The 23149-nt window shown below is 54.4% G+C and overlaps 8 protein-coding genes across 8 annotated transcripts; 2 read left to right on the top strand and 6 right to left on the bottom strand.

Moving 5' to 3' along the window:
- The first annotated feature begins 777 nt into the window (after positions 1-777).
- Positions 778-1861, top strand: BP01DRAFT_418112 (PLAC8 family protein). The gene is made up of 3 exons (XM_025579300.1): positions 778-1054; positions 1244-1341; positions 1425-1861. The coding sequence occupies exons 1-3, from the start codon at positions 997-999 to the stop codon at positions 1662-1664; spliced, it is 396 nt and encodes a 131-aa protein (XP_025428319.1). The 5' UTR covers positions 778-996; the 3' UTR covers positions 1665-1861.
- Positions 1862-1940: 79 nt separating this feature from the next.
- BP01DRAFT_418113 (bifunctional SDR family oxidoreductase/M16 family metallopeptidase) lies at positions 1941-5309 on the bottom strand. The gene is made up of 6 exons (XM_025579301.1): positions 4141-5309; positions 3607-3745; positions 3422-3547; positions 3282-3359; positions 2533-3227; positions 1941-2483 (listed from the first exon to the last, which is right to left on the bottom strand). The coding sequence occupies exons 1-6, from the start codon at positions 5097-5099 to the stop codon at positions 2093-2095; spliced, it is 2388 nt and encodes a 795-aa protein (XP_025428320.1). The 5' UTR covers positions 5100-5309; the 3' UTR covers positions 1941-2092.
- Positions 5310-5647: 338 nt separating this feature from the next.
- On the bottom strand, positions 5648-7328 carry BP01DRAFT_359591 (rRNA 2'-O-methyltransferase fibrillarin family protein). The gene is made up of 3 exons (XM_025575718.1): positions 6973-7328; positions 6627-6775; positions 5648-6565 (listed from the first exon to the last, which is right to left on the bottom strand). The coding sequence occupies exons 1-3, from the start codon at positions 7052-7054 to the stop codon at positions 5855-5857; spliced, it is 942 nt and encodes a 313-aa protein (XP_025428321.1). The 5' UTR covers positions 7055-7328; the 3' UTR covers positions 5648-5854.
- Positions 7329-7595: 267 nt separating this feature from the next.
- Positions 7596-9003, bottom strand: BP01DRAFT_359592 (uncharacterized protein). Its single transcript, XM_025575719.1, has 2 exons — positions 8254-9003; positions 7596-8194 (listed from the first exon to the last, which is right to left on the bottom strand). Exons 1-2 carry the CDS (start codon positions 8506-8508, stop codon positions 7697-7699), a joined length of 753 nt encoding a protein of 250 aa, XP_025428322.1. The 5' UTR covers positions 8509-9003; the 3' UTR covers positions 7596-7696.
- A 2027-nt stretch (positions 9004-11030) lies between these two features.
- BP01DRAFT_418116 (CCAAT displacement transcription factor COY1) lies at positions 11031-14130 on the bottom strand. The gene is made up of 4 exons (XM_025579302.1): positions 13900-14130; positions 13661-13828; positions 12757-13604; positions 11031-12704 (listed from the first exon to the last, which is right to left on the bottom strand). The coding sequence occupies exons 1-4, from the start codon at positions 14036-14038 to the stop codon at positions 11526-11528; spliced, it is 2334 nt and encodes a 777-aa protein (XP_025428323.1). The 5' UTR covers positions 14039-14130; the 3' UTR covers positions 11031-11525.
- Positions 14131-14853: 723 nt separating this feature from the next.
- Positions 14854-18666, top strand: BP01DRAFT_425721 (putative TGF beta receptor associated protein 1; the record flags this gene model as incomplete). The annotated part of the gene is made up of 3 exons (XM_025579763.1): positions 14854-15075; positions 15138-17710; positions 17761-18666. Exons 1-3 carry the CDS (start codon positions 14919-14921, stop codon positions 18664-18666), a joined length of 3636 nt encoding a protein of 1211 aa, XP_025428324.1. The 5' UTR covers positions 14854-14918.
- Positions 18667-18751: 85 nt separating this feature from the next.
- BP01DRAFT_136892 (FAS1 domain-containing protein) lies at positions 18752-20841 on the bottom strand. Its single transcript, XM_025570532.1, has one exon. It carries the CDS (start codon positions 20577-20579, stop codon positions 18822-18824), a length of 1758 nt encoding a protein of 585 aa, XP_025428325.1. The 5' UTR covers positions 20580-20841; the 3' UTR covers positions 18752-18821.
- A 23-nt stretch (positions 20842-20864) lies between these two features.
- Positions 20865-22021, bottom strand: BP01DRAFT_359593 (putative small nuclear ribonucleoprotein (LSM7)). The gene is made up of 3 exons (XM_025575720.1): positions 21440-22021; positions 21303-21374; positions 20865-21236 (listed from the first exon to the last, which is right to left on the bottom strand). The coding sequence occupies exons 1-3, from the start codon at positions 21666-21668 to the stop codon at positions 21109-21111; spliced, it is 429 nt and encodes a 142-aa protein (XP_025428326.1). The 5' UTR covers positions 21669-22021; the 3' UTR covers positions 20865-21108.
- Positions 22022-23149: the final 1128 nt, after the last annotated feature.

Raw genomic sequence — 23149 nt, forward strand, 5'->3', positions numbered from 1 at the left:
CAGAGCCGAAAACCCAGCCCTAGGAAGGTCAACTAGCCAGGAGCCCTGCAGGCAGCGTGGCTATGGCCGAAGCAGTCGGAAGCGGGGTTGTCCTCGCGCAAAGCTTGGTGACGCCCTAGGACGTATACTGAACCGGGATGTAGACGCAGTCAGCAAGTTCTTGGGGATGGAAAAGGGGGCTTGTGTGGTACATAGAAGGAAATGAAAGCTGAGCCAATGTACCTGCATCGTATCTTGAACGGTTGAAGCCAAGCCCAGCCGTAGCTGGACCCGTGGGTTGAAGTCTCAAACAAGGGCTCAAACGAGGCGGAGGTGCGCCAATCTCCGCGACGCACCAGGATAGATCATTAGGTAGTTACAACCTCATGCGTCACTATATGTACAGTTTGCTAGTGAATAACTGCAAAGAATAAACTATCTATCCCTTTATGTTTCTTATTTATCACAATGTGAAAAGCTCAACCGCCCCAGACATTGAAGCAATCTATCTGATCACCCTGTGAAGCATGGTTGGCCCCCAACCCAGGGCCAAAAGCATTATGCCCTCGAATGAACCCAGTCTGTGCCACGCAAGGCTGAGGGCAGACATAAGTTCGATAGTTGCTGGTGGTGTACCACGAAGTGGATCTGGGGCTGATTACTTTCTCCGGTTTGTGTCTAGATTCACTTATCGACACGAGCGAGCCCCTCCCCCCCAAAAAAATAAAAAAAAATAAGCCTCCGAATGACCATCAATATAGATGTGTAGGCGACCCTTGTACCCGGCCCCATTCACTCATCCGAGCCACTGCATGTCCTATTTAAAGCCTTGCTGCTCTGAAGTTATAAACCAAGTGACAGATACTCGTACAACTGCTTGTAGACATCCTTCGTTTCACCAACTTCATCCGCTCGTTATACCTTCGATCTCAATCCTCTCAAACCTACTCAAGCGCTACATCAACCCAACCAACCCATCGACCTACCACCATCAAACTAAACCACGAATCCCACACAATGGCCGAACAAGAATGGCAAAACGGATTCTGGGAGTGTTGCTCTCCGTGCAAGACCTGTTCGTACTTTGCGTCCTACCTACTCTTCCCTTCCCCTCCCTCACCCTTACCCATCCTACGACCTCCCTACTAGCACTTACTACTAAGTAACCTATACATACTACCTACCCTACCTATAGTATACACACTCACCCACCCCACTACCACATATATAATACAACCAAAAACACTAACTAACCCCAAAACAGGCTGCCTGGCCACCTGGTGCCCCTGCTGCCTCTTCGGCCGCACCGCCTCCCGCCTCAAAGATCCTCAGCTGAAAGAACATGGCTCGATGAATGGTGATGTATGTAAATCATCCCGGGCCCCTAGTCTTCCCCAAGCGAAAGCCCAATCCAAACCCAAACCCCCCTAACGGCAGCAATCTAGTGCTTCCTCTTCTGTCTCCTCGGTCACTGCGGCCTCTCCTTCATTCCCCTCACGATGAAGCGCGGTACGATCCGTGAGAGATTCCATCTCGAGGGGTCCGGGTGCGGGGACTGCGTCAAGGCGGCGTGTTGTCCGTGCTGCACGCTGATGCAGAACGAGAAGGAAGCGGAGAGTCGGGCGGCGTTGTTGGAGCAGGGGATGGGGTATAAGGCTCCGGCGGGGATGGAGTATCAGCATTGATCATTTAGGGTATCATTCTCTAGGAGAAATAAGGAGGGAGGGAGGATGTTTACTTGTAGTCAGAAAGCGGGAAGAGGGTTTGTTTGCTTCTTGTACTAGTATCTAGTTTATTGTAGATGGTTGGGTTTCTGGATGTTATTCTTCGAGCGAGTTGGGTCATATATGTCTAATCGACGGTTGTTGAGGTTGGTTTGGGGTATTACTCGACTAACTACTACTATGTATTGACGGGGTCTGTTCCTTGCACATCTCGGATCGTCGGAACGAGATACTACTCAAGTACGAACGAATACATTTTGATATAGCGACAGTTGATACTGTACAAGACACGCTTCCCGGCACGACCACCGCTTCTATCTATTAAATCACCAAAACTAGAAACACTGCCATAATTCCTGTCAACCAAACACACCTGCACTGCCCACAACCTAAGAAGCGTTGCGGCTCATGTCCGAGCGGAGACGCTGGTAATCGAGGATACCCTCAATGCTACCCACGGCGCTCATGGCAATGTCCTGATCCCACAGCTTGCGCTGGGCAAAGTCCATGACGTGCTTCTCGGTGATCTGGCCGATCGTGCGCTCGACGTCCTCGGGGCTGAGGCGACGGCCGGTCGTGATGATCTGGCGACCGATGTCTTCGGCAACGGCGGTGGTGCCGTCAAGCGACAGCAGAATCGAGGCCTTGAGCTGGGCCTTAGCACGCTCAACCTCGGCGGGGGTGACGCTGAAGGACAGGCGGGACCACTCGCGGAGGGCGAAGTGGCACAGGTCATCGAGGTTGGTCAGGTTCTCGGAGACGAGGTAGATACCCCACAGACTAGACACCATTAGCTATAATCCTCTTGCCATTACCAAAATAAACTCACCCAGTGTCGCTGTAGCTGGTGGAGAAACTCATGAAGCTGTTGGCAAGGCCGTGGTACTCAACCAGGGAGCTAAGCTTGCTGCCAAGGTAGGGCGAGTTGCCCATGGCACGGTCCCAGTTGCCGACAATGGCCTGGGCAACCAAGGCAGTGAAGTAGTCGTCATCCTTCCAGCTGACACCCTCGACGGCAAGGGCGATGTGAGCAGTGGGGAGGGTGTCGTCACGGATTCTGACCTCAGAGCCAATGAATTCGGGGGTACGCTTCTGCTCAGCGGTGAGGGCCAGGGCAGCGGAAGTCGGGGGCTTGCTGGGGAGGCTGCCGAAGTGCTCCTCGGCAAGTCTCACGAGCTGCTCGTGGGGGATGCCACCGGCACCAACCAGGACCATGCGGTCGGCAGTGTAGTTGGTCTTGATGTAGTCGACCAGGTTGTCCCGAGAGATGGTCTGGATGTTCTCCTTGGGGCCGAGGATGGTGCGGCCGAGGGGCTGCTGCTGGAAGGCAGTGGCGTGGAGGTGGTCGAAGACAACCTCCTCGAGCTGCTTGTCGACCTCCTCCTGCTCACGGAGGATGACGTCGCGCTCGCGCTCAATGGCACCGGGCTCCAACTTGGAGTTCTGGAGGATGTCGGCGAGGATGTCGACGGCCTTGGGGACATCGTTGTTGAAGGACTTGGCGTAGTAGACGGTGTTCTCGCGCTGCACTCATTCGTTAGTCGCCGTGTTCCACTCCAAGATCCTTCCGGTCCGTACCGAGGTGTAGGCGTTCAGGTGAGCGCCCATGTTCTCGATCTCGAGCTCCAATTGGTGCTGGGAACGCTTGTTGGTACCCTATTATGATATCAAATGTTAGTCACCACACACCAAATAAATTGATCAGACAGCCAACATACCTTGAAAGCAAGGTGCTCGAGGAAGTGCGCAGTACCGTTGGTCTTGTCAGTCTCTGCCCGGGAACCGGCATCGATCCAGACACCAACGGTGGAGGTCTGAGCCCATGGGGAGTGCTCGGTAGCGATCTATCGTCCGTCAGTGCGTGTCCAAGGCGATTGAAATAGACAATGACGCCAGCGCATACCGTGAAACCGTTGGAGAGGGTGGTGGTCTGGGTAGAGGAAGGCAGGGTAACGGGAGAAGCGAAGCCACGCTTGACGGGCTGGACAGCCTTCAAGGCAGCCCGGCTGCGGAGAGCCTGGTTGAAGTTGAACGCTAGGCGCCTAGAGGCCATTGTGTAATAGATGAAGCAGGTGAATGGGGAGGAGGGGGGAGGGGAAAAGAAAGAATGGAAGGGAGGGTGTAACAAGACGGGTCAGCGCCTGGAGATGGCGAGGTTGAAGTTCGGAAGTCAAATTGTTCGCCCATCCGCCAGCCAATCACATGACCCGCTTTTCCAAACCACCGCTTTCGATCCCGACTGTTTCCTTTAGCTGTACTGTAAGTTAGCCTCACCACTGCAAAAGTACTCCCTCCGGAGTACACCTCATGAGGTATACTACAAGACAAGTCCCCTTGGAACAACACAACAACTACAGCAACAACCACAACCACAACCACAACTACAACCTCAATTAATTCCTATGCTAAACCTCTATACTATACATCTCATGCAAACCGACTAGCGTACTGCCGAATATTCTCCATCATCGACACATCCTCCACGAACCCCAACCGCAGCGCCCGTGCCGTATTGAAATTCGGCGTCCACGTCTGCACGATGCGATCGATATCTGCATCATACCTCTCCTCGACCAACGCCCTGCGCTCCTTCCCGCCGACCTCCTCCAATGCATCCAACATCTCCTGAACACTAACCAACAGGCCGGGCAGATTCACCGCCCGGGAGGAATCCCCAAACGCCTCCGTCGGCACCTCACGCGCGTGCAGCAGATTCCTGACCACCGTGAGCGGCGAGCAGATCCACATTTGCGTCTCTTTACCGACGGGCAACACCGCCTTGCGCCCGTGAAAGGGCTCGCGGATGATGTCGCTGGCGAAGCTGCTGGCGGCCTGGGTGGGTTTGCCGGCGCGGACGGTCACCGTGGGCAAGCGGACGGCGCGGCCGTCCAGGAACCCGCGGCGGGAGTAGTCGTTCAGCAGGGTCTCGATGATCAGTTTCTGCGAGCCGTATGAGGAGGAGGGGATGGGCGGGAAGTTGGTCTCGTCGATAACGAACCCCGCGGGCGCGGGGCCGTACACCGCCAGGCTGGAGGTGAAGACAACCTTCACGCCGGGGGTGACGGTGCGGAGCCGGTCGAGGATGTGGCGCGTCGCGTCGAGGTTGACGCGCATGCCGAGCTCGAAGTTGGCCTCGGAGCCGCTGGACATGATGCCATGCAGCAAATACACGGTGTCGAAGGGCTGCGCGGCAGTGAAGGTCTCGTCCACGGCAGCGGGTGAGGTCAGGTCGGCCTCGAGGCAGCGGGCCCGTGAGGCATGCTGGGTCGCGGATGCAGGCACCGTGGGCTTCACCACGTCGGTCAGCGTGACGGTGATGTCGGGGTAGGTGGATAGCAGCGCAGCAGCCAGCTCCTGGCCGACGTAGCCACTGGCGCCGGTGATGATGATGGACATGTCGTAGTGTGGCCTGGATGTGCCGTAGAATGTGCTGTAGAGGCAAGGCTGTACCTATTGTGTGCTAGCAGGTGGTTGTATGACTGCTGGGGCGTAAAAGTCTATATACTGTCATGGCTGCGGGGTTGGAGCGGAGGGACATGCTAATCGGTAGCACAATCCCACGGCTCCCAGCTCTCGGAGCGAACCATTCTGGTTTCCGTCATTCAAGATGACATGATCGATCAGAGCTAACTACCTTGAGTATACAGTTGAATGAACGCAGCAAGTCCGACCCCGGTGGCTGGCAATGCCCCTCTCCCCCCCCCCATCGGCACATAATCCGAGTGCCGAGTTCAAGCTACGACCGGACGACCGGCGAAAGTCCGAGTAGACTATCTGGATTGAAAACTTACCTCTCACCATACTCACCACGGTGTGAGTTCCCAGGGTAGTCCACACAGCACCTACTAGACACTTTACCCAGATGAGTATTGATCACCAATGGAGCAACCTTCATGGCAAATTGCTATTTTAGATAGAGCTACAATCTGAGCTACAATCTCAGCAACTGAAGCCGTAACCCTTGAATTGTCTTCTCAAGAAATACATTTAGAAACCTAGACAAGGACACGAAATGATAAGAGCCAATGGAGAGTAAAAAAAAAAAAGTTGAAGCATTTCAGCATATCACGGAACACTCGACGCCGGTAGGAAAGAGCATAAATAATTAAAACATGAGAAAGCAGACCACCAGATTCTTTTGTTCTTCAAATTCATGCAGAGCGCTTGTAGATACCAGACACTATACAGTGGTCACGTTCGAAGGGCTCCAAGGTCAGCTGCTCCTTGGGCTTGATTCTCTCCTCTCTCATCTTCTGGACTTCACGGGCGAACACCACCTCGGGCTTGGCGGTACTGTCGATACAGTTGGCCTTGACGGAGACGATCACACCACCCTCGTTCTTGAGGAACATGTGGGCGTTCAGGCCGACGATACGGGCCTGGTCGGGCTGGGCAACGTCGGCGAAGATGACGTCGACCATGGGGACGAGCATACGGTAGCGGAGAGGGTGTCTGGCGTCCTCGACGATGGGGATAACGTTGGTGCGGTGGGTGGCCATGCCGATCAAATCACGGCCGGAACGGTGGGAGAACTCAACAGCGTAGACGTTACCGGTGGGACCGACGATGTCGGCAACGTGGGAGACGGAGGTACCGCTGGCGGAACCGAGATACAGGACCTTGGAGCCAGGGCGCATGTAGATGTCATCGAGACCACCCAGGATACCGGCAGCCAACTTGGAACGGAAGGGGTTCCAGACACGGTACTCGGTCTTGGTCACAGCACCATCCTCCTCGGCAGGAGACTCGACAGCAATGCGCTTCTCACCGTAGACAGCCTCTCCAGGAGTCAGGTTCTTGGTGACAAGCAAATCTTCCTTGCCACCGCGGGCAACGAAGACACCGGCGTGACGGTGGGGTTCCTTGGCAAAAGAGGTCAGTCAGAAAATTCCCCTCATCGCGCGCGCGAAGGACAACACTTACGATGATGACCTTAGCACCACCCTTGGCACCCCCCCGAGCACCACCGCGGCCACCACCACGAGGGCCACCACGGCCACGGGGAGCACCACGGCCACCCCGGCCACCACCACGGGGGCCACCACGGCCACGGCCACCGCTACCAAGACCGCCTGGACAGCGAGAACGAATTAGCATCACCATCTTTGAAGCAGAAGCAGGACCACAGGTTGTATGTTGTCCATGATCGATTGTCAATAGCAGGTCCCAGGCTCTGCAGTCACAGATCCTGAGTTCCCTGTCTGTCGCAACCGTGCCGGCACAAGAAACACCCTGTTCGGTCCTGGATTGGATCTTGTCGAGAACAAACCTCTGCCACCACGAGCACCGCCACCACCACGGGGGGCACCACGACCACCACCGCGTCCTCCTCTAGGGGCACCGAAACCCATTGTGTAGAAAGTAAAATGTGTCGAAAAGGGTTGACGAAGTGAGAATATCAGATGCTATCAGCCGGAAAACTCTGGGCTGATGCTCGAAGAAAAAAGTTGTCGGGTTTGCGGATGAAGAAAAAACTTCCGGAGAAATTGAGGTCCGTTCGGGAGGAATGAGAAAATCGGAGTTGGCGAAAGTCTTGAAGATCTTGGAAATGACAAGACTTATTGTGCAAAAATCGTCTCCGCACTGGCGTTCAGTGTTCGGTCGCGGCCGTGCTGCTCGTCGTTGTTGCGGTCGAGATTTTTCAGACGGCGCCTTGGGAATCTTTCGAAAATCAGGAAGCGCTATGGCGTTTCGGGTCTAGCGTCTTACTGCTGCTGTGGGCACTGTCAGCACGTGACCTGACTTCTGGGAAATAGCGAGATCACCTGATCGTGGCAGCCCTGCCAATCGGAGAGTGGCTTTCGCTATCCGCCGCCGTCGTTCCCGGCGCTTACAGAAACATGAGTGTTCCAGGTCACCGCTAGGTACTACTTATCTGAAGATACGATAGGATTCATGATCATGTATTCGTGACTGTCAATTCTTATCTGTGGTGAATACTGGACGATTTCTATCGCAATCGCCACAAACCCCCTTCCACCCATTCTCCGGCCTCACGACTCGCCGTAGAAATAGTATAGCGCCGCATATTGAACCGTGAAAGTCGATTGCATACCTTTGCACGTGTCTGGGGCCGCTCCGGAGACAGTGGTCACCCGATAGACGCTCTTGTAGTCTCCGACGGTACCATCAATTGCGGTGAGGTAGAGCCAGGCGACGGCCCCGGTGCTTCCTTTGACAGCATCGGAGGGAGCATCAATCGACTCCTGTTTCTGGGTGATGGCGATACCATTCTGCTGTTCGACGGTGGTATCGAGGTTGAAGACTGGCGTCGAGGTTCCTTGGAAATAGTGGTGGCCCAGCAGGTCCAGGTTAGCCGGAGGGAGGGCGTCCTCTTCATCGCTGGGCAAGGAGATTTGGTACGCCAGGTCTGGCAGTTGCTGTAGCAGGGTCGGGTAATTGGCCGCAATGCAAGTTGCATTGTAAAGGCGGGCCACGGCGCCGATGGCTACTGGCGTGGAGTTGGACGAGGAGGTTGCGCAGGTATAGTTCTAAGAGGACTGCGTGTTAGCTGGGGCTGTTGTCTCTGGCGAAGCGGACAGTCACTGACCTGGGTGCCACGTCCGACGGCAACATATACCGGCGTCAAACCCGACGGTGATGGAAGACTTGAAGCGTATGAAGGAAGCGAGATCTTTGACGTGTCACAGGTGGTTGCGCTAATAGCGACTTTCTCGATCTCCTTGCTCACCTCTCCGAGAAATGAGGCCATTTCTTGAGAGTAGTCGTATATATCATCCAGCCAGGTGGGAGCTGCAAGAGCGCCTGCTGCAAAGCATGCGAAGAAGCAGAGACTCGGCCGCATCTTGAATGGAAGAAAATATCGGGGCACTCTCTCTCTGCGCTGTTGTTGAAGGGTATCAAGGAGTACGAGTACGTCGTAGGAGAACAGCAGGAATCGTCCACGGTACTGATTGCCCAGCACACCCGTGTAGTTGATTGACAGATTAATGAAATTGAACTATGCTCACGGGTCACGTCCCAGACGGCCTCGCAAGTCGAAAAGACAGAGCGGAGTGGGTATAAGAAACGAAAAACAACTTGTTAACGATCTGAAGAGCAAGAGACAGGCAACGAGGCCGCAAGGTCATGACGGGATATATACTTACTGCCACTGCAGGCAGTGCCAAACCAGCACTGCATGTAGTCTGCTCGGACACGGCGCTAGATACTAGCATGTGCAGTTTGAAGTCAAAGCAATACAACCTGCTTCAATTGACGAGGTCCTCCACACGGTGGGAATTCTATAAACAGCTTCGACTCACAGGGATCCTTAAGCCGCTGGGGGGGGGGGGGGGGGCCGACATCAGCTCCGATTATTGGCCGGTTGGATGCGCCGGGGAGAGATCCTTCAGGAGGAGCAAAGAAAGCCCACCACACGAAACGCAGCCGTTTCACCCAGCGTTTGCACTGCAGAATGCCAGATGGTTTTCGTCAGCCATGATTGGGATCTCTGCAGATCGAGGGGAGGAAACTGCAGGCTGGGTTTAGCTGGGAGATGCTGATTGGGGCCAACCTCTTGAAATATTCCGCTTTTAATCTAACCACAGCTAAGAATAGGAGGATGGGATATGGTGCATCTGCAAGTTGAGAGACTAATATCTCACTGAAGGAGGGGTCCGGCGCTTAGCAGCAGAGCGCTTCAAGAAGTTCAATCTTACTAGAAGCTTACCGATGCGGGTTAGCCTGCAGACTCCCGCAAATGCACCACCCCCGGTCAATCTTGAAATCATCGGTGAAGACAGCAATGGCACTGTAATCTATCGAGTACGGAGGTCTCTACCGGTTCTATTCTTGATCTGGTCTCGTGGGTTATTTTTGGATCGTCAATGCTACCCAAGCTGCACCTGAGGAGTCCTGAGCGTTGCCCTAACTTATCTACTGCCAGTACTCTATAGCACGCCGATGCTATATCACTCAACTACCGTGGTTGATAACAATTCGTGCCCTAACTTGCGCTTCTGTCACGACTTCGCTTCGAGCTGAGGTCATAACCCCACGTCCATGAACACTGACACGAATCGTGTTTAGGCAGAATTGACTCATCGTGAAGACATCTGCTCCTCTCAAGCGTGACAGAGGCTGGTCTGGTGGACCGGTGGATATGCCGGGAAATAACTTTTCAATATCACAGTTCTCTCTTGCCAATGCTTCATCCTTCGTATTGCTCGTTCCGGTGGAAGGGAGAAGGAGAAGAAGTTTTCATTAAAAATAGAACCATCACCGACGCCATCTGCAGGACAGAGCCGGGGGACATGCATAGCCCTATCCACAATCACCCATCCTTATAGAACCACCTATTGACTCTATTCCATGGGACGAGCCATGATCGAGCGACAGCATTGAGCTCTCAGCACTAGACAGGGGACTCAAAAACACACAATCCGTGTCTTGACCTCTGCTTATCCAGCAATCTTTATCGGCAATGGTAGAGCCCGGCATGCATTGAAACCATTCAGAAAGTTCTCGCGTCGTGCAGACGATCAGAACTCCCACCTGACTACTCCGCACATTCAGTACCCTCCATCGAAAATCTCTGGGCGCCTAGTCTTCAAGAGGGGTCGAGGGGTTCCTCAAAATCTCCCACCCAAGCCAAGCAAGAGTCACAACCTCCGCGAAGCAGCATGAAAGGAAGCTTGAGACTAGAGCACAGGTCTGATCACCAGTCCCATTCTGCTTATCCTCATCTTGCTTGACTCGGGGGAATCGAGCCGTCGCACCCCCGCAACTCTCTCAAGTCTGATAATGCACCCACTGGCGGTCATCCGAGCCGATAGATAAACCGTAATCAGAATGACTTGTATGATCCTGTGACTCGCAGTACAGTGCAGTCCTATAGCACCTCGCCTCACCTCACCTCCCCTCACCTGTCCAGTTCGCTGAGACTCCTCATCCGCGAAGATCCCAGGATCTAACGGGCAATGTCACATCACCGTCGCATAGTCTTGTCTCAGTCCTCTCTTTCGTGTCTGCGTACTAGCAAAACCTCCTGCATCAGAGATAAAGGTTTACTTGAGAGGGGGGAGGGGAGAGTGCAGGAGAGGGGGCAGAAACCCTCAAGACAGACCTGACTACTTCACCCTCCCTGGCTTTTTCTCTACCCCTGGCAGCTTGGTCGGACATCCCACCCTCAAATTTCTGTCTGGTCGGTGACACCGACGTCTAGGATTGGTTGACCTGCATATACATTGTTCATGCATCTACCCTTGGAGTTTTTATTTCTGTGACACTTAGCCTTCCGGTGCGCTTTGCACGTAGTCATGGAGATCTTCTTGTTTTGATTATGGTATGGACAAAGGAGATACTAGTAGCTACTACGAGCCTCTGGCTGGATGCATGGTTAGGTACCATGGCTGTTGTTTGAGCAGGACCTGTATGCCTTGGGGTGCTGTGTGTCGTCATATGCTGGTGACCGGGAGTTGTGGTTCTCTGGAGCAACACAACCGAAATTCACTCTGATCTCAACGGTCCAGCGATGCATATCGGCTCAATCACAGGCTCGTTCCAGACTTACCACCCACTGTATACCGTCTATCTTCGTTGTAAGGATATCCCCTCTTCCCAAGGGGAGCTTTCGTGATATAAAAAGAAACACGCCCCTCTCAGCAGCGAGCTCAACAGGCCCACAGCTGCCGACGGACTTCTGGACCAACGGACATTCCTCGAAAACTTAGACCGAGCCTGGTAAGGATAGTAATATCGGCATTGTATGTAGACCGTGCGTATTCACATCAAACAAAAGAAATCCAATCGTAACCCGTCACCTGGACCCGACAACGCCTCAATAGAATACAGAAACCGGACAGCTCCCCAGGTGCAGGGTTAGTTGACACCGGCGTGGTTAAAGGACTCCTGTCGCCAATCATCTCCATGTAACTGCTGTCCTGCGTAGCTGCCCCCTCCTGCACCGGTGCCGGTGCCGGTGCCGCCACCACCACCACCACCCCCTCCTCCGCCGGCCATTGCTGCCGCAGCGGCCGCACCTAGGCTGGCCGCGCTGTGTTTTTCAATTTCCATGGAGCTCATCATATACAGCATGACGAATATCAGGACATGAAGGGCGACGCAGTATCCGGCGAAGAGATTGCGGCTTGTCCGATTGGCAAGGATGATGCGCGTCAGCGAGAACACGATGCGCTCAGGCAAGGACATGCGTTTGTAGGCCCGCGCAGACTCGCGGCCACGGAAGGCTGCGAATGGTGAGATCTGCGCTTCGTAGGCGGATTGGTATCGGTCGAGGGAGAGCCCGGACGGGGTGTCTGCGTTGGCATGAACTGAGGAAGAGTTCGGCCGGTTCGCATACGCAGATGCGGACGACGAACCACCGGGACCGCGGTTGTACGTTGACACATAGCGCGTCTTCTCGTAGAGACTGAGGTTGTCCTTTTGTAGAGTCGCAACTTCCTGCCTGAGAGACTTGACCGTGCCGTATAATTTGGATAGCTCTTCCTCTAGCTCGGCATTCTTCTTCTTGAAACGGTCACGCTGGGCTTGAATCATAGGCAAGAGCCCGGAGCCTCCACCAACCGCCTCGCCTGCCCGGATAGAGTCCATGGTATGGGCTGATGCAGCGGACTGGTCGAAGCCTGAGATGATGGAGCTGGTAGGTGATACTGCTCCTCCTCTTCTGGAAGAGTGGGGGTACTTGGAAGTGTATGTCCCAGCAACGGACATGGCGGACGATGGGAACGCATTTGCTGCTTCTTCCTGTACACGAAGAAGGTCGCTTTCCAGTGTTGTGGACAGCTTCTGTGACTTTTCCAGTTCCTCTTTGGTAGTCGAAAGCTCGGCCCGTAGCGCCTCGAGCTGACCCTGAAGATCACGGTGTGAGACGCGCAAGATGGTGAGCTCGTCATTCAGCTTCTTATTCCGAGCGAGCAGGAGTTGCTCCAGGCTATTCTTGGAACCATCTTTTGGCTTGCCTGTGGCGCCGTTGGTAGGACTCGTAGCACCTGCGAAATCCCCGGCCTCCTCATCATCTCCCGGCGAGAATTCGATAGACTTGTCGAATGTTAGTCTCATCACCTAGTGGGCTCTGATACATGGTGCGTACCTTGATCATCTCCAGTTCCCGACGAATGTCTTCGTAGTCGGCCACCTTCTCCAACCGCGAGCGCAACTCTTCCTTCTCCGCAGTGACGTTCTTGATCTGTCTCTCAACCTGCGAGTATTTAGACTCCCAGGAGTGTCGTTCAGACTCCCTATCAAAGCGAGCAGCATCCAGTTTGCGTAGGAGAGAAGAATTCTCAGATTGGAGGCGCAAATATGCAGGGTCATCCTCCACCGATGCAGCCTGTCCAGTCTGAGAGTGAGAGACGGCCTGAGCCAGCTCAAGCGTAATTTGTTCGTTTCGTGCCTCGACCTCCGCCAGGCGCAAGCTTGTCTTCTCCAACTCGGCCGAAACCAGCTCCAATTCCGCGGCACTGGCACCTTGGGCACCTTCGCCATTCTCGCCGTCTTGTCCCAGGCGCTGTGAGACCTCGTAGCTCGCTTTCAATTCCTTGACCAAGCGCTCTTGTTGCTCCACCTTCTCCTCCAAGCTCTTTTCCTTGGCCGTCCAGTTGTTCGTCTTCTCTGACAACACTGCTGACCAGGACTCCTCGACCTCCTTGATCTTCGATTCTTGGCCTTCCTCTAGTTTCTTCCTAGCCGTTCGCTCTTCCTCCAACCGCTTTTCCGTTTCGTCGAGCTGTGACGTAAGACGATCGACGGACCCCTGGAGCTGGTCCCGCTCGGAGGTTAACCTGGGAACCGTTTCTTCGGAGTGGACTAAAGAATCGACTGATGCTTCGAGGAGGGGATACGGATCGGGCGCTTCGGAAAGTGACGAATACAGTTGTAGAAAAGCAGACGAGGAGGCTTTTCCCTGGTTTGTCAAGAGATCGATAAAGCTTTGGTAGGCTGTGGAACATGTTAGCCATAACACATTTGAGGTCCGTGAGGCCAGCGCAGCCAACCTTTGAGAAGACCCTTGTATTCTGCCAACTTCGAGGCATCGTCCAATTTCCGAAAGTCCTTTGTCTTCTGAGCGAGATCCTTCCTCTGCACGAGTGCATCGCGTTGCTGCGCAACGATGTCCGAGGCGGTACTGTCTAGCTTCGCGATGGTTTTGGAGAGATCGATACCTGATAGAGACAACGGACATGAGCGCTTAGCCTTTAGAAAATTGGAATTAGTAGGAGACCAGGCGACATACCTCTCCAGGCGGCGATGGCCCGCTGGAACTTGTTTGCGCCCTCGGGGAGCTTGCCGGAGGTGGCCTTTTCGGAATCGTGGCCCTGCTGAGGACTACTAGTCTCAGGGACAATGCCTTCCGTGATAGCGAACGCATCCATAGTTGCGAATAATATGATTGACCCGCCTCAGTGTTCCAGTAAATAGTACAGCACCCCCATCCGACACTGCACCCGGAATTCTTCTGGATGAGTGACCTTCAAATGAAGCCAGTTCACGTAATGCGATGCGGAGGCCTGCGCCCACCCCGACTCGGCCCGATTTTCTTCCGGATAACAACAACAGAGATAAATGGCTATGATTGAGGAGTTGGATGCCAGAAGACTAGCAGGTTGCTCTGATGGAGTAGTGACTGATAGGAGTTGACTGAGATGTGAATGGGAAAGGATGTGAAGCCAATAATGACTACTAATTCAGGGTGTGTCCCAGGTCTACGGATTAGTGTGCTGCACAATGCTATCAGATCAAATGCCAGATCTGATGTTGTCTACTTATTTATAGCACCCCTCGTACACGTTCGTTTCAACCATGCCAATAAGTTGAATGACATGAAGACGTGTCACATTATCTGATAGATCATATCATATGGCCAATCTCGGCCGTCCTTTTCGTATGATTCAATATTGCTTGTTGTATTGTTGCTGCCATCTAGTCAAATCCTTGGCCATGGCAAACAATATAGCAACACCTTTGAGTGACTGTCAACAGCACATGCCATCGCGCATCATAACATATTCCGAAGTAACACGTAACTTGAATAGCAAATAGCACTTATTCAAGTGATCTCTATCTCAAATTCTCCATGCTTCATGCTTATAGTTACTTCATCCGACCCACCTGAGTCAGCCGAGCTAAGCCCAGCCCAGCTGGTCCCACCGCCCAGCACTCCGGATGTGATGCTCACCAACTAAACCAACGGCGTCCGTCACCAAGCCATTCTCAGCTACAGACTTTCTCTACGACACCAGAGCGGGTCTCATCATGGTGTCCGAAGAGGAGGGCATCAGCCCGCGCAAACGGCGGAAGATTGGCCCTCCCAAGGCAGCTCCATATGTTTTGCGATCGCTGTTCGACCAGGTACCCTTGAACTCCGATGATAACGATGACGATGTCCACATCACCACGGTTGAGTATTGGAGTGAGTGGCTTGCAGCGGTGCCATTATCTATCAGTTGTTCCAGTCTAATCAGGTTCTTACAGACGACAATCTGTACATCGGGACATCTGCCGCCGAGATCCTCCATTTCGTCTGTCTGCCGCCGGACCCCTCGGACAAGTCGAACGAGCCGTCGTTTATCCTAGCTTCACGATTACCTATCCCCTTCGCCCACAATGCAGCCGCTGCTACTAAGTCGCTCGGGATCCAGCAGATACTCTTGCTACCCGCCGTCAATAAAGCTTGTGTCCTGTGCAACGGGACTGTCACCTTCTACATGCTACCGGAGCTTAGCCCGGCCTTCGGAAACACCAAAGTCAACAATTGTTCATGGATTGGAGGGGTGGATCTCAACACGGCAGCAGACGAGCAGAATGAGCAAGTGGTCATGATCGCGGCGCCGAATCGTACTATGCTGGTGAGAATTGGGGAAGAGGCTCGACGTATAAGGAACATCGAGTTCCCCGGGTGTCTGGTTGCGGCGCGAAGAGGGATAATCGCCTGTGCCGCAGACGCACACTCGTACTCCCTTGTCGACGTGGAGAACCAACAAAAAATACAATTGTTCCCGATTTCCTTCTCGAATGAGGATTTCGTGCCTAATCAAATCCACGATGTCTCGACAGCTTCGCCATTGAAGTCGCCTTCCTCGCCGTTCTTCGCCCACTCTCCCACCTCAGAGAGTCATCTGTATGAGAGAAGCTCCAGCTCGAACACCATTTCTGGACTGTTACAACCCCACGGACACAAGCGATCAGGCTCCGCCACTTCGGAACTGTCTCCCGAGTCGGGGACGCCAAGACGCTCGCTGTCTACAGAGCGCGCAGGGAGCGCATCTCCCAGGCGGAGCATGGAGAACTCACCACCTGATTCAGAGTCAGGCGCAGACGAAAGAAAGCCGCTTCCCCCGCTCCCAAAGCCGACGCCACTGAAACCCCACATCCTATCTCCAACCCCGTCTGAGTTCCTGCTTGTCCGAGGAACGGACGGCGCGGAGCCCGGGGTGGGTATGTTTGTCAATGTCGACGGCGACGTGGTTCGTGGCACAATCACCTTCCATAAGTATCCAGAATCCATCATCATCGATAAAGGCGACGAGAACAACATGATCCATTCGCCTGATAATACCCACGAGCAACTTCTGCTGGCAGTAATAGAGGCAGAAGAAGATGGTCAGCGCCGCAAGTTCTTGGAGGTGCAACTCTGGGATGTCGATCCTGGGGAAGCGGACGATCACAAAATGTGGGTTGAGATACCGTCTTCGCCGGATATGCAGCACACGCATGTCGGCCTCAATCATACGATCAGCCCGAGCCAGCTGGAGATCGCCGAGATGGGTAAGCTCCTGCAGATGGTGCGCCTGAAGACCCCGTCGCTTGCACCACATGTCCCTGCTACAGATCCGAGAACGCAGGCGTCTATCGAGCATCTGCAGAAAGAAAAAGAGCTATTTGAAGGCCAGGAAGGGGCCGGGGAAGCTGAGCGCGGCTGGGAGACGGAGCGCAATGCCGAAGAAGCCAAATTTGCGCGTGCCTTGGGCCAGACCCAAAGCAGTCTGATCATGTGGAACGGTAATCAGATTTGGCGGGTGGTGAAGAACCCACTCACAACACAGCTGGATGACGCCCTACAGAGCGCCCAAGTCCCAGAGGCGGAAGGTCGTACCATACTCAAGCGAGAGGCCATCTCGAACGTCATCGAGTTAGTCCAAGCTGCGGAGCCAAAGTCTGAATCCGAGTTCTTGGGCTTGAACTACTTGAAGCAAAAAGCGAGTCTGCTTCTTTTCGGCGACCTCATCCTCATGGACTCGAAGCACCGAGATGAGGCAACTATAGATGCGACGGAACGGGCGCTTATCGTTGGAAACCTGGATCCCCGGATCCCGCTCCTGTTGATCCCCCTTTTGCGACGAGAAGTTCTGCAGAGCCCGCAAGGAATTTGGATCCATGCAGGCTTGGCGCAGCTCACCGAAGGATACGTTCAGCAGCTGAGTACGACTGTGGGAGGTGGAGCGTCCGACAGTGCAGTGCTAGATATGATCAAGAGGTTCTTGTTCTCATGGCAGCAGAAGAGGGGGTATGGAAGTATTACGGATGAAAGCTACGTCTTCGACAGCGTTGATGCAGCATTCCTGCACTTGCTCTTGGAACAAGACGCACACCTCGCGCCCGAACAACGTGCAGGCTCTTCGTTACGCATCGAACTGAACAGGCTTGTGGATAATTGGAAAGGCAACCTGGACCGTGCTGTAGCCCTCCTGGAACAGTATCGGCGACTCTTTGTCTTGAGCCGACTATATCAAAGCCAGAAGATGTCTCGCAATGTCCTCAAAACATGGCGCCGCATCATTGAGGGTGAAGAAGATCTAGGCGGCGAAATCACTATTGCTGGCACGGAGGCGCAGATGCGTCGGTATCTGGTCAAGATCAAGGACGTGCAACTGGTGGAGGAATATGGCGCATGGCTCGCACAGCGCAATCCTAGTTTGGGTATACAAGTATTCTCCGATGGCACGAGCAGAGTGAAGCTGGAGACGGCCGATGTCGTCGACCTCCTCAAGCAACAAGCTCCAAATGCCGTCCAAGCGTACTTGGAGCATCTTGTCTTTGCCCGAAATGTGAGTAGTTTTCAGTCTGTCCCGCTCGCCATGCTAACGCATCAGTTTAGCTCACCCAATACGCGGACGACCTCCTAGCATACTATCTCGACTCCGTTCTCTCTGTCTTGGAAAGCTCGCCGTCGGCGCGGGCCTCTCTGTCCGAGTCTTACTCTACCTACCGCGCTCTGAGCGCCCCGAAACCCACCTACATGAATTTTATTACGGTGAACACCCCCTCCGAGCCATGGTGGCAATCCCGGCTGCGGCTGCTTCAGCTGCTAGGCGGCGGCAGCACCGGGGGCAGCCAGTTTACCACGATGCCGCCGCGGAGCTTCGCCTTTTCGATCCCTGCCGTTCTGGCGCGGATCGAGCCCTTCCAGAACGAGCTCGTCTCGGAATCTATTATTCTCGACGGGCTCCAGGGCCGACACCGCGAGGCTCTGCATCTCCTCACGCACGGGCTGGGCGACTACGACTCGGCGGTCCAGTACTGTCTCTTCGGCGGCCCGCGCGCGACGAGCAGCAGCGCGTCCTTCGCCGAGCGACCGCTGCAGAGCGAGCTGTTCCGGTTCCTGCTGGACGAGTTCCTGGCGGTGGAGGATCTGTCGGAACGCATCGAGCGGACCAGCGACCTGCTGGGGCGATTTGCGGCGTGGTTCGACGTCGGGGAGGTGCTGCGGGTGATTCCGGATGAGTGGAGCGTGGATATCCTGAGCGGGTTCCTGGCGCACGTCTTCCGGGTCCTGGTGGGGGAGGGCCGGGAGGTTCGGATTGCGCGGGCGTTGAGCGCGGGGTTGAACCTACGGGTAGGGACGGAATATATCGAGGGCGTCGAGAAGGTGGGGCCGTGGGTTGAGGATGGGGATGGATTGCGTAGGATGAAAGATCGGCCGGTGATGAGGGCGGGGGGGAGGGAGAGCGAGGACAGCGAGGAGTTTGGGGATATTGTGGAGGCGGATGCTCGTAATGAATGACGATTATGACTTGTAAATACTCCTTTCTAGTGCTGCCCTATATGACTCCAAGTGTAACAGTGTTGTAGTATCAGAGCAGGAACAAATAGCATAGCATTTTGGTGGCTTATCGCGTACTACCAGTACATCCTCAGACGCCGTAAACAGAAAACCAACTACAATTCGACCACAAGATCCTGCAACCTGCCCCAAACCTTATCCACCTTCGCCTTCACCTCATGTCCCTTTTCCTTTTCTTTCTTCTCCTCCTCCTCCCAATCCCAATCCACCAACCCCCTTAGTCGCTCTTTAAACTCCTCCACCCCCATCCTCATCTCCCCCTCCTCTTCCTCTCCCTCATCCTCATCATCCCCATGATCCCCATGGTCTCCATGATGACACTCCGGCACCAAAACCCTCGAAACCACATGACCCACCCCATCGCCCACCACTAAATCCCTGACGCGGACCCGCTGGCCCCCAACCGTCATCCCACCCCACGGGCCGAGATTCGTCACCTCCACCTCCAACTTCCTGTGCGCGAGTTTGGTGTGCAGTTCGAAATGCTGCGTCCCGTGCACCTTCTCCACTTTGCCGGACAATGTATACTCGACATCCGAATAAAGGGTCCGCCCCTCTACCAGATGGTACTGCAGCAGCGCGCGCAGATACGGTTTTCCAGGGGGGGAGAACAGGAAGGCGTTGATTTCGTAACCGAGTTTCTTGAAGGCTGTGTTGGTGGGAAGGAAGTATGTTCCTCCGCCGCCTTTAGTGGTGGTGGTGGTGGTGGTGGTTAGAGGGTTGTTCTGGCTGTGCTCCTGGTGATGGTGATGATGACACCAACTCCGATTCAACTCCCCCGCCAACCCCGTCCGATACAATCCCAACACAAAGGTACTGAACTGACTCGGCACGAGGGTCGTGACGGTCAACAGCGTGGGCGGCGGAAGGAGGATCGCATCAATAGTATACAACACCCCGTTGGCGGCGTGTTTGTCGCTTGCGAGGATGTGGCTGTAGTGGTTTAGGGTGAGGCCTTTCCAGCTGGGGCGGATGGAGATGCGCTGGGGGAGGTTCTTCTTTTCCTCTTCGGGGTCATCATCATTGTCATTGTCAGGGCTATCATCTCCATGTTCAGGGTCATGGGGATGGGGATGGGGAGTAAGCAACGGATCCCTCAGCTGCGTGGGTAGAGTATGTGCGTGGAAGAGCTCGGCGGGAGTATACGTGTCGGGCACGAGGTGGTATTTTAGGACAGCACGGATGAGAGCGCGTTTGCAGTGTTCGTGGTCTTTTCCATCGTGGTCGCCATGATCTCCATGATCTCCATGATCTCCATGATCTCCATGATCTCCATGATCTCCATGATCTCCATGATCTCCATGATCTCCGTGCCGATGATGCGGGATTCTTCTGAATGCCTCATCGGTGGGCGCGAACAAGGTGGAATTCGCTTCCGTTCGATTCAACAATGCGACCAACTCCTCATCCTCCCTCACGATCTTCGCCAGGATAGTGGTGTGGGGATTCTCAAGCACCAAATCATACAGCGATTTGTTGGAGGGCGGGTGGTGCGGGTATGGCGGCGGAGAGGGCCGGCGGAAGGGCGGCGGCAATTGGGCGGCGGCGGCGGCGGCAGCAGCCAGATCTAAATCTTCCGGGGGATCCGGGGTGTCCTCGTCGAACCAGGCGCAGGAGGTGAGAGGGTGGGGATTATCTATTGCAGATTGGAGGAGTTGGTAGATATCCACGGACTGGAGGTCGAGGTCCAGCGGGGCTTTTTCCAGAGGGGTTTCCAGGGAGTTGAGGGATGGGCGGGTTGAATGGTGTTCATCACTACTACTCAGGGCCTGCTGCGGCGGTGGAATGAGAAAGGCGGATGAGAGCGGGAGGACTGCGAGGGCCCCCGCTATGTATACCAGGTCCTTCATCATGATCTTCCAACTTAGTGGGATAAAGGGATAAAGTGACGATGAAATGTCATGTCAAGTAGATGTCTGACGAACAGGTGCAAGCTGCGGCGGGGGGAGATGATATACCTAGTCAACCCCATATCTATTCATGGATAGACTTCCGAACCGCTGGGATGATGCACTGGACTGCTCGCTTCTAGACCGGCCGGCGTCGGCCTCCTATCGTATTCGTCGTCATCAATCGCCAATTCCTTGCCGTTGATGTCATGACATGTCATTGGAAGCAGCAGCAGCTAATTGAAGGTGGTTCGTTACTTTCATGGATTGGTTCTACTCTAAATCGCGCAGCTGCAAGCAGGCCGGTGCATTCAGGCCATTTTGTATACTAGACAGGTCAATACCTACTCAATGCACACACGGCCTATCTGCTTTCATAAATGAAAAACATTCCGCTAGTAGATGATCCCGTATAGTAGATGATCCCGTAGACAGCACAAGTGCAGCGAGTCATCAGACACAATACATGCCCAACATCCAAACTCCCCTTCCCCTACTCCTCCGACTGCACAAAAGGATTGGCGATCTCCTCGCTGCCGTCCGCCGGCGAAATCAACACAATCAACGTCCCACGAGCCACGATCAAGCCCAGCGAGCGCGTGGTCTCGTTGCCCTCATCATCTGTGTCACTCAGCATCAGCCCCCAACTCTACTACTGGAGAAAGGATGAATCTTGCAGCAACCTACCGCGCATCCCCTCCTTCACATCATCCAACACCAGATTCATCAATTGGTCATATCCCTTCAAAACACCAGTAACTACAGCCGATCTGTTAGCCCGTAATCCAGCAGGGATTCTGACAACATCATAGAAAGAAAATCACCTTCACGTCCTCCATTAAATTTCACCCGCACCTCCTTGTCCATATACTTGTTCAAGTCCAGGATGTTCTCCTTTTTGGGCTTCTCCTGTTGCTGTTGCTGCTGCTGCTGCTCGCGGTGGGCACCGCCACCTGCACCGCCACTTCGGGCGTGTGCGCCACGGCCGCCAGATCGGTCGCCGTAGCCTCCGCCGCGGCCGCGACCTCCCCGGAATGAACCTCGTTCGGACATGGCTTGGCTGTGGATGGGGGGGATGTTTACTCAGTTAGTAGGTAACTAAGCTGAGGGGCAATGTAAATGGGAGTGATAGTGTGATCCCGGTTAAAGCGGCGGTGGATTAGATAAGGCACACGTGCCGGTGACTGACGACCCCAGCAAGAAGTACTTTACTAGGGGCAGAGTAGGAGGAGGAGCAGTAGCCGTAGCAGCAGCAGCAGGGAATTGGTGTGCAGTGCCAGTACGGGAATTCCACCTTGGAAAGTTTCGGCCGGTCACCGCACTCGTTTGGAGTAACCCGGAAGCAGGAGGATAATTCGACCCGATAAGGCGAGGGGGTGGGATGGAAAGGGGCGGAATGGGGGGGGGGGGGGGGGGAGAGTGAATGAGTGATGAGACTCGAGAGACAAAAAGGTGATATCAGTATGAGGGATTTTCCACACCTGCAAAAAAAGTGGTCGGAGTAAGAGCAACTCCACCAGTTGGTGGTGGGCTTTTCCCGCTCGACACCGCCTTTACTCACTCCGTCAGTAGTCAGAGTCGGAGTATCTGTGCCGGTGGGAGGTGCAGGAGACGGAGTTGGTGGTGGGCGTGGTCCGAGATGAGTTCTGTCATCTTGTTTGATGTTACAATAGCCGAGACTAGCTGGAGATTTTTTGCTGGAGTTGAGCGTTTTTGTTTGCAACTTCAATTGCTTCGCTGTCATGACGCTCATAGTGCCGGTAGTACCCGAGTACAGATAAATATTTAGAGCAGGGATCTGTGTCCTCTTCCACCACACATCGTTGATTCTAACTTCCATCTACTGGTTTTAAGCAATTGAAACAGCATCGAAGCATACTCACGGTGTCAACATCATCACCTCGACCTCGAGATCAACAGCAGCAAATGAGGCTTGATCAAAAAGGTACTTCTGTACAGATGGTCACGGGGGTCACCGGGCCGGTCTAATCTACTGTGGCTGGAACACCGGTCAGTGTCGGACGGTTATCGGCCTGCCAACTTGACTCCAAATTGTTTAGGCACCAACTCCGCGTCAGACCTCTTGCGCGCACCTCTCACACCTTGCACATTGCAGCTTCGTGAACACCCGCGCCGTCTTCCGTCCTCTCCAACCAGCACGGAGGGAGCACGAACGGTGGTGATACAGAGTTGAGTGGCACACGGGAAATCGTCACTCCCCTTCTCTCGGCGGAGCGCGACTCGCAGCACATGGGACGATGCGGCCGGGCGACCTGGTGGCGCCGCTTGTTTAGCGAAAGAGGAGCTGTGCTCGCGCTTCCCCTATGACATCAAATCCTGAGACAACGTGTCGATACCTGTAGCCTTGTTCCAAAGTACTGAACCTGTACTTTGGTGCCTGGAGGTCCGTCCGCAAGGGGGCAAAAGGGAAGAAAAATACTGTATATGGTGGTCATGACAGGTCACGGCTCATCTGAATGGGCAGCGGAAGAGCCCGGCGGGACTCCGCCCCTGCTGGTTACGCTGCACGATAA

The sequence above is a fragment of the Aspergillus saccharolyticus genome, assembly GCF_003184585.1.
Source record: "Aspergillus saccharolyticus JOP 1030-1 unplaced genomic scaffold BP01scaffold_36, whole genome shotgun sequence".
NCBI classification, from domain to species: Eukaryota; Fungi; Ascomycota; class Eurotiomycetes; order Eurotiales; family Aspergillaceae; genus Aspergillus; species Aspergillus saccharolyticus.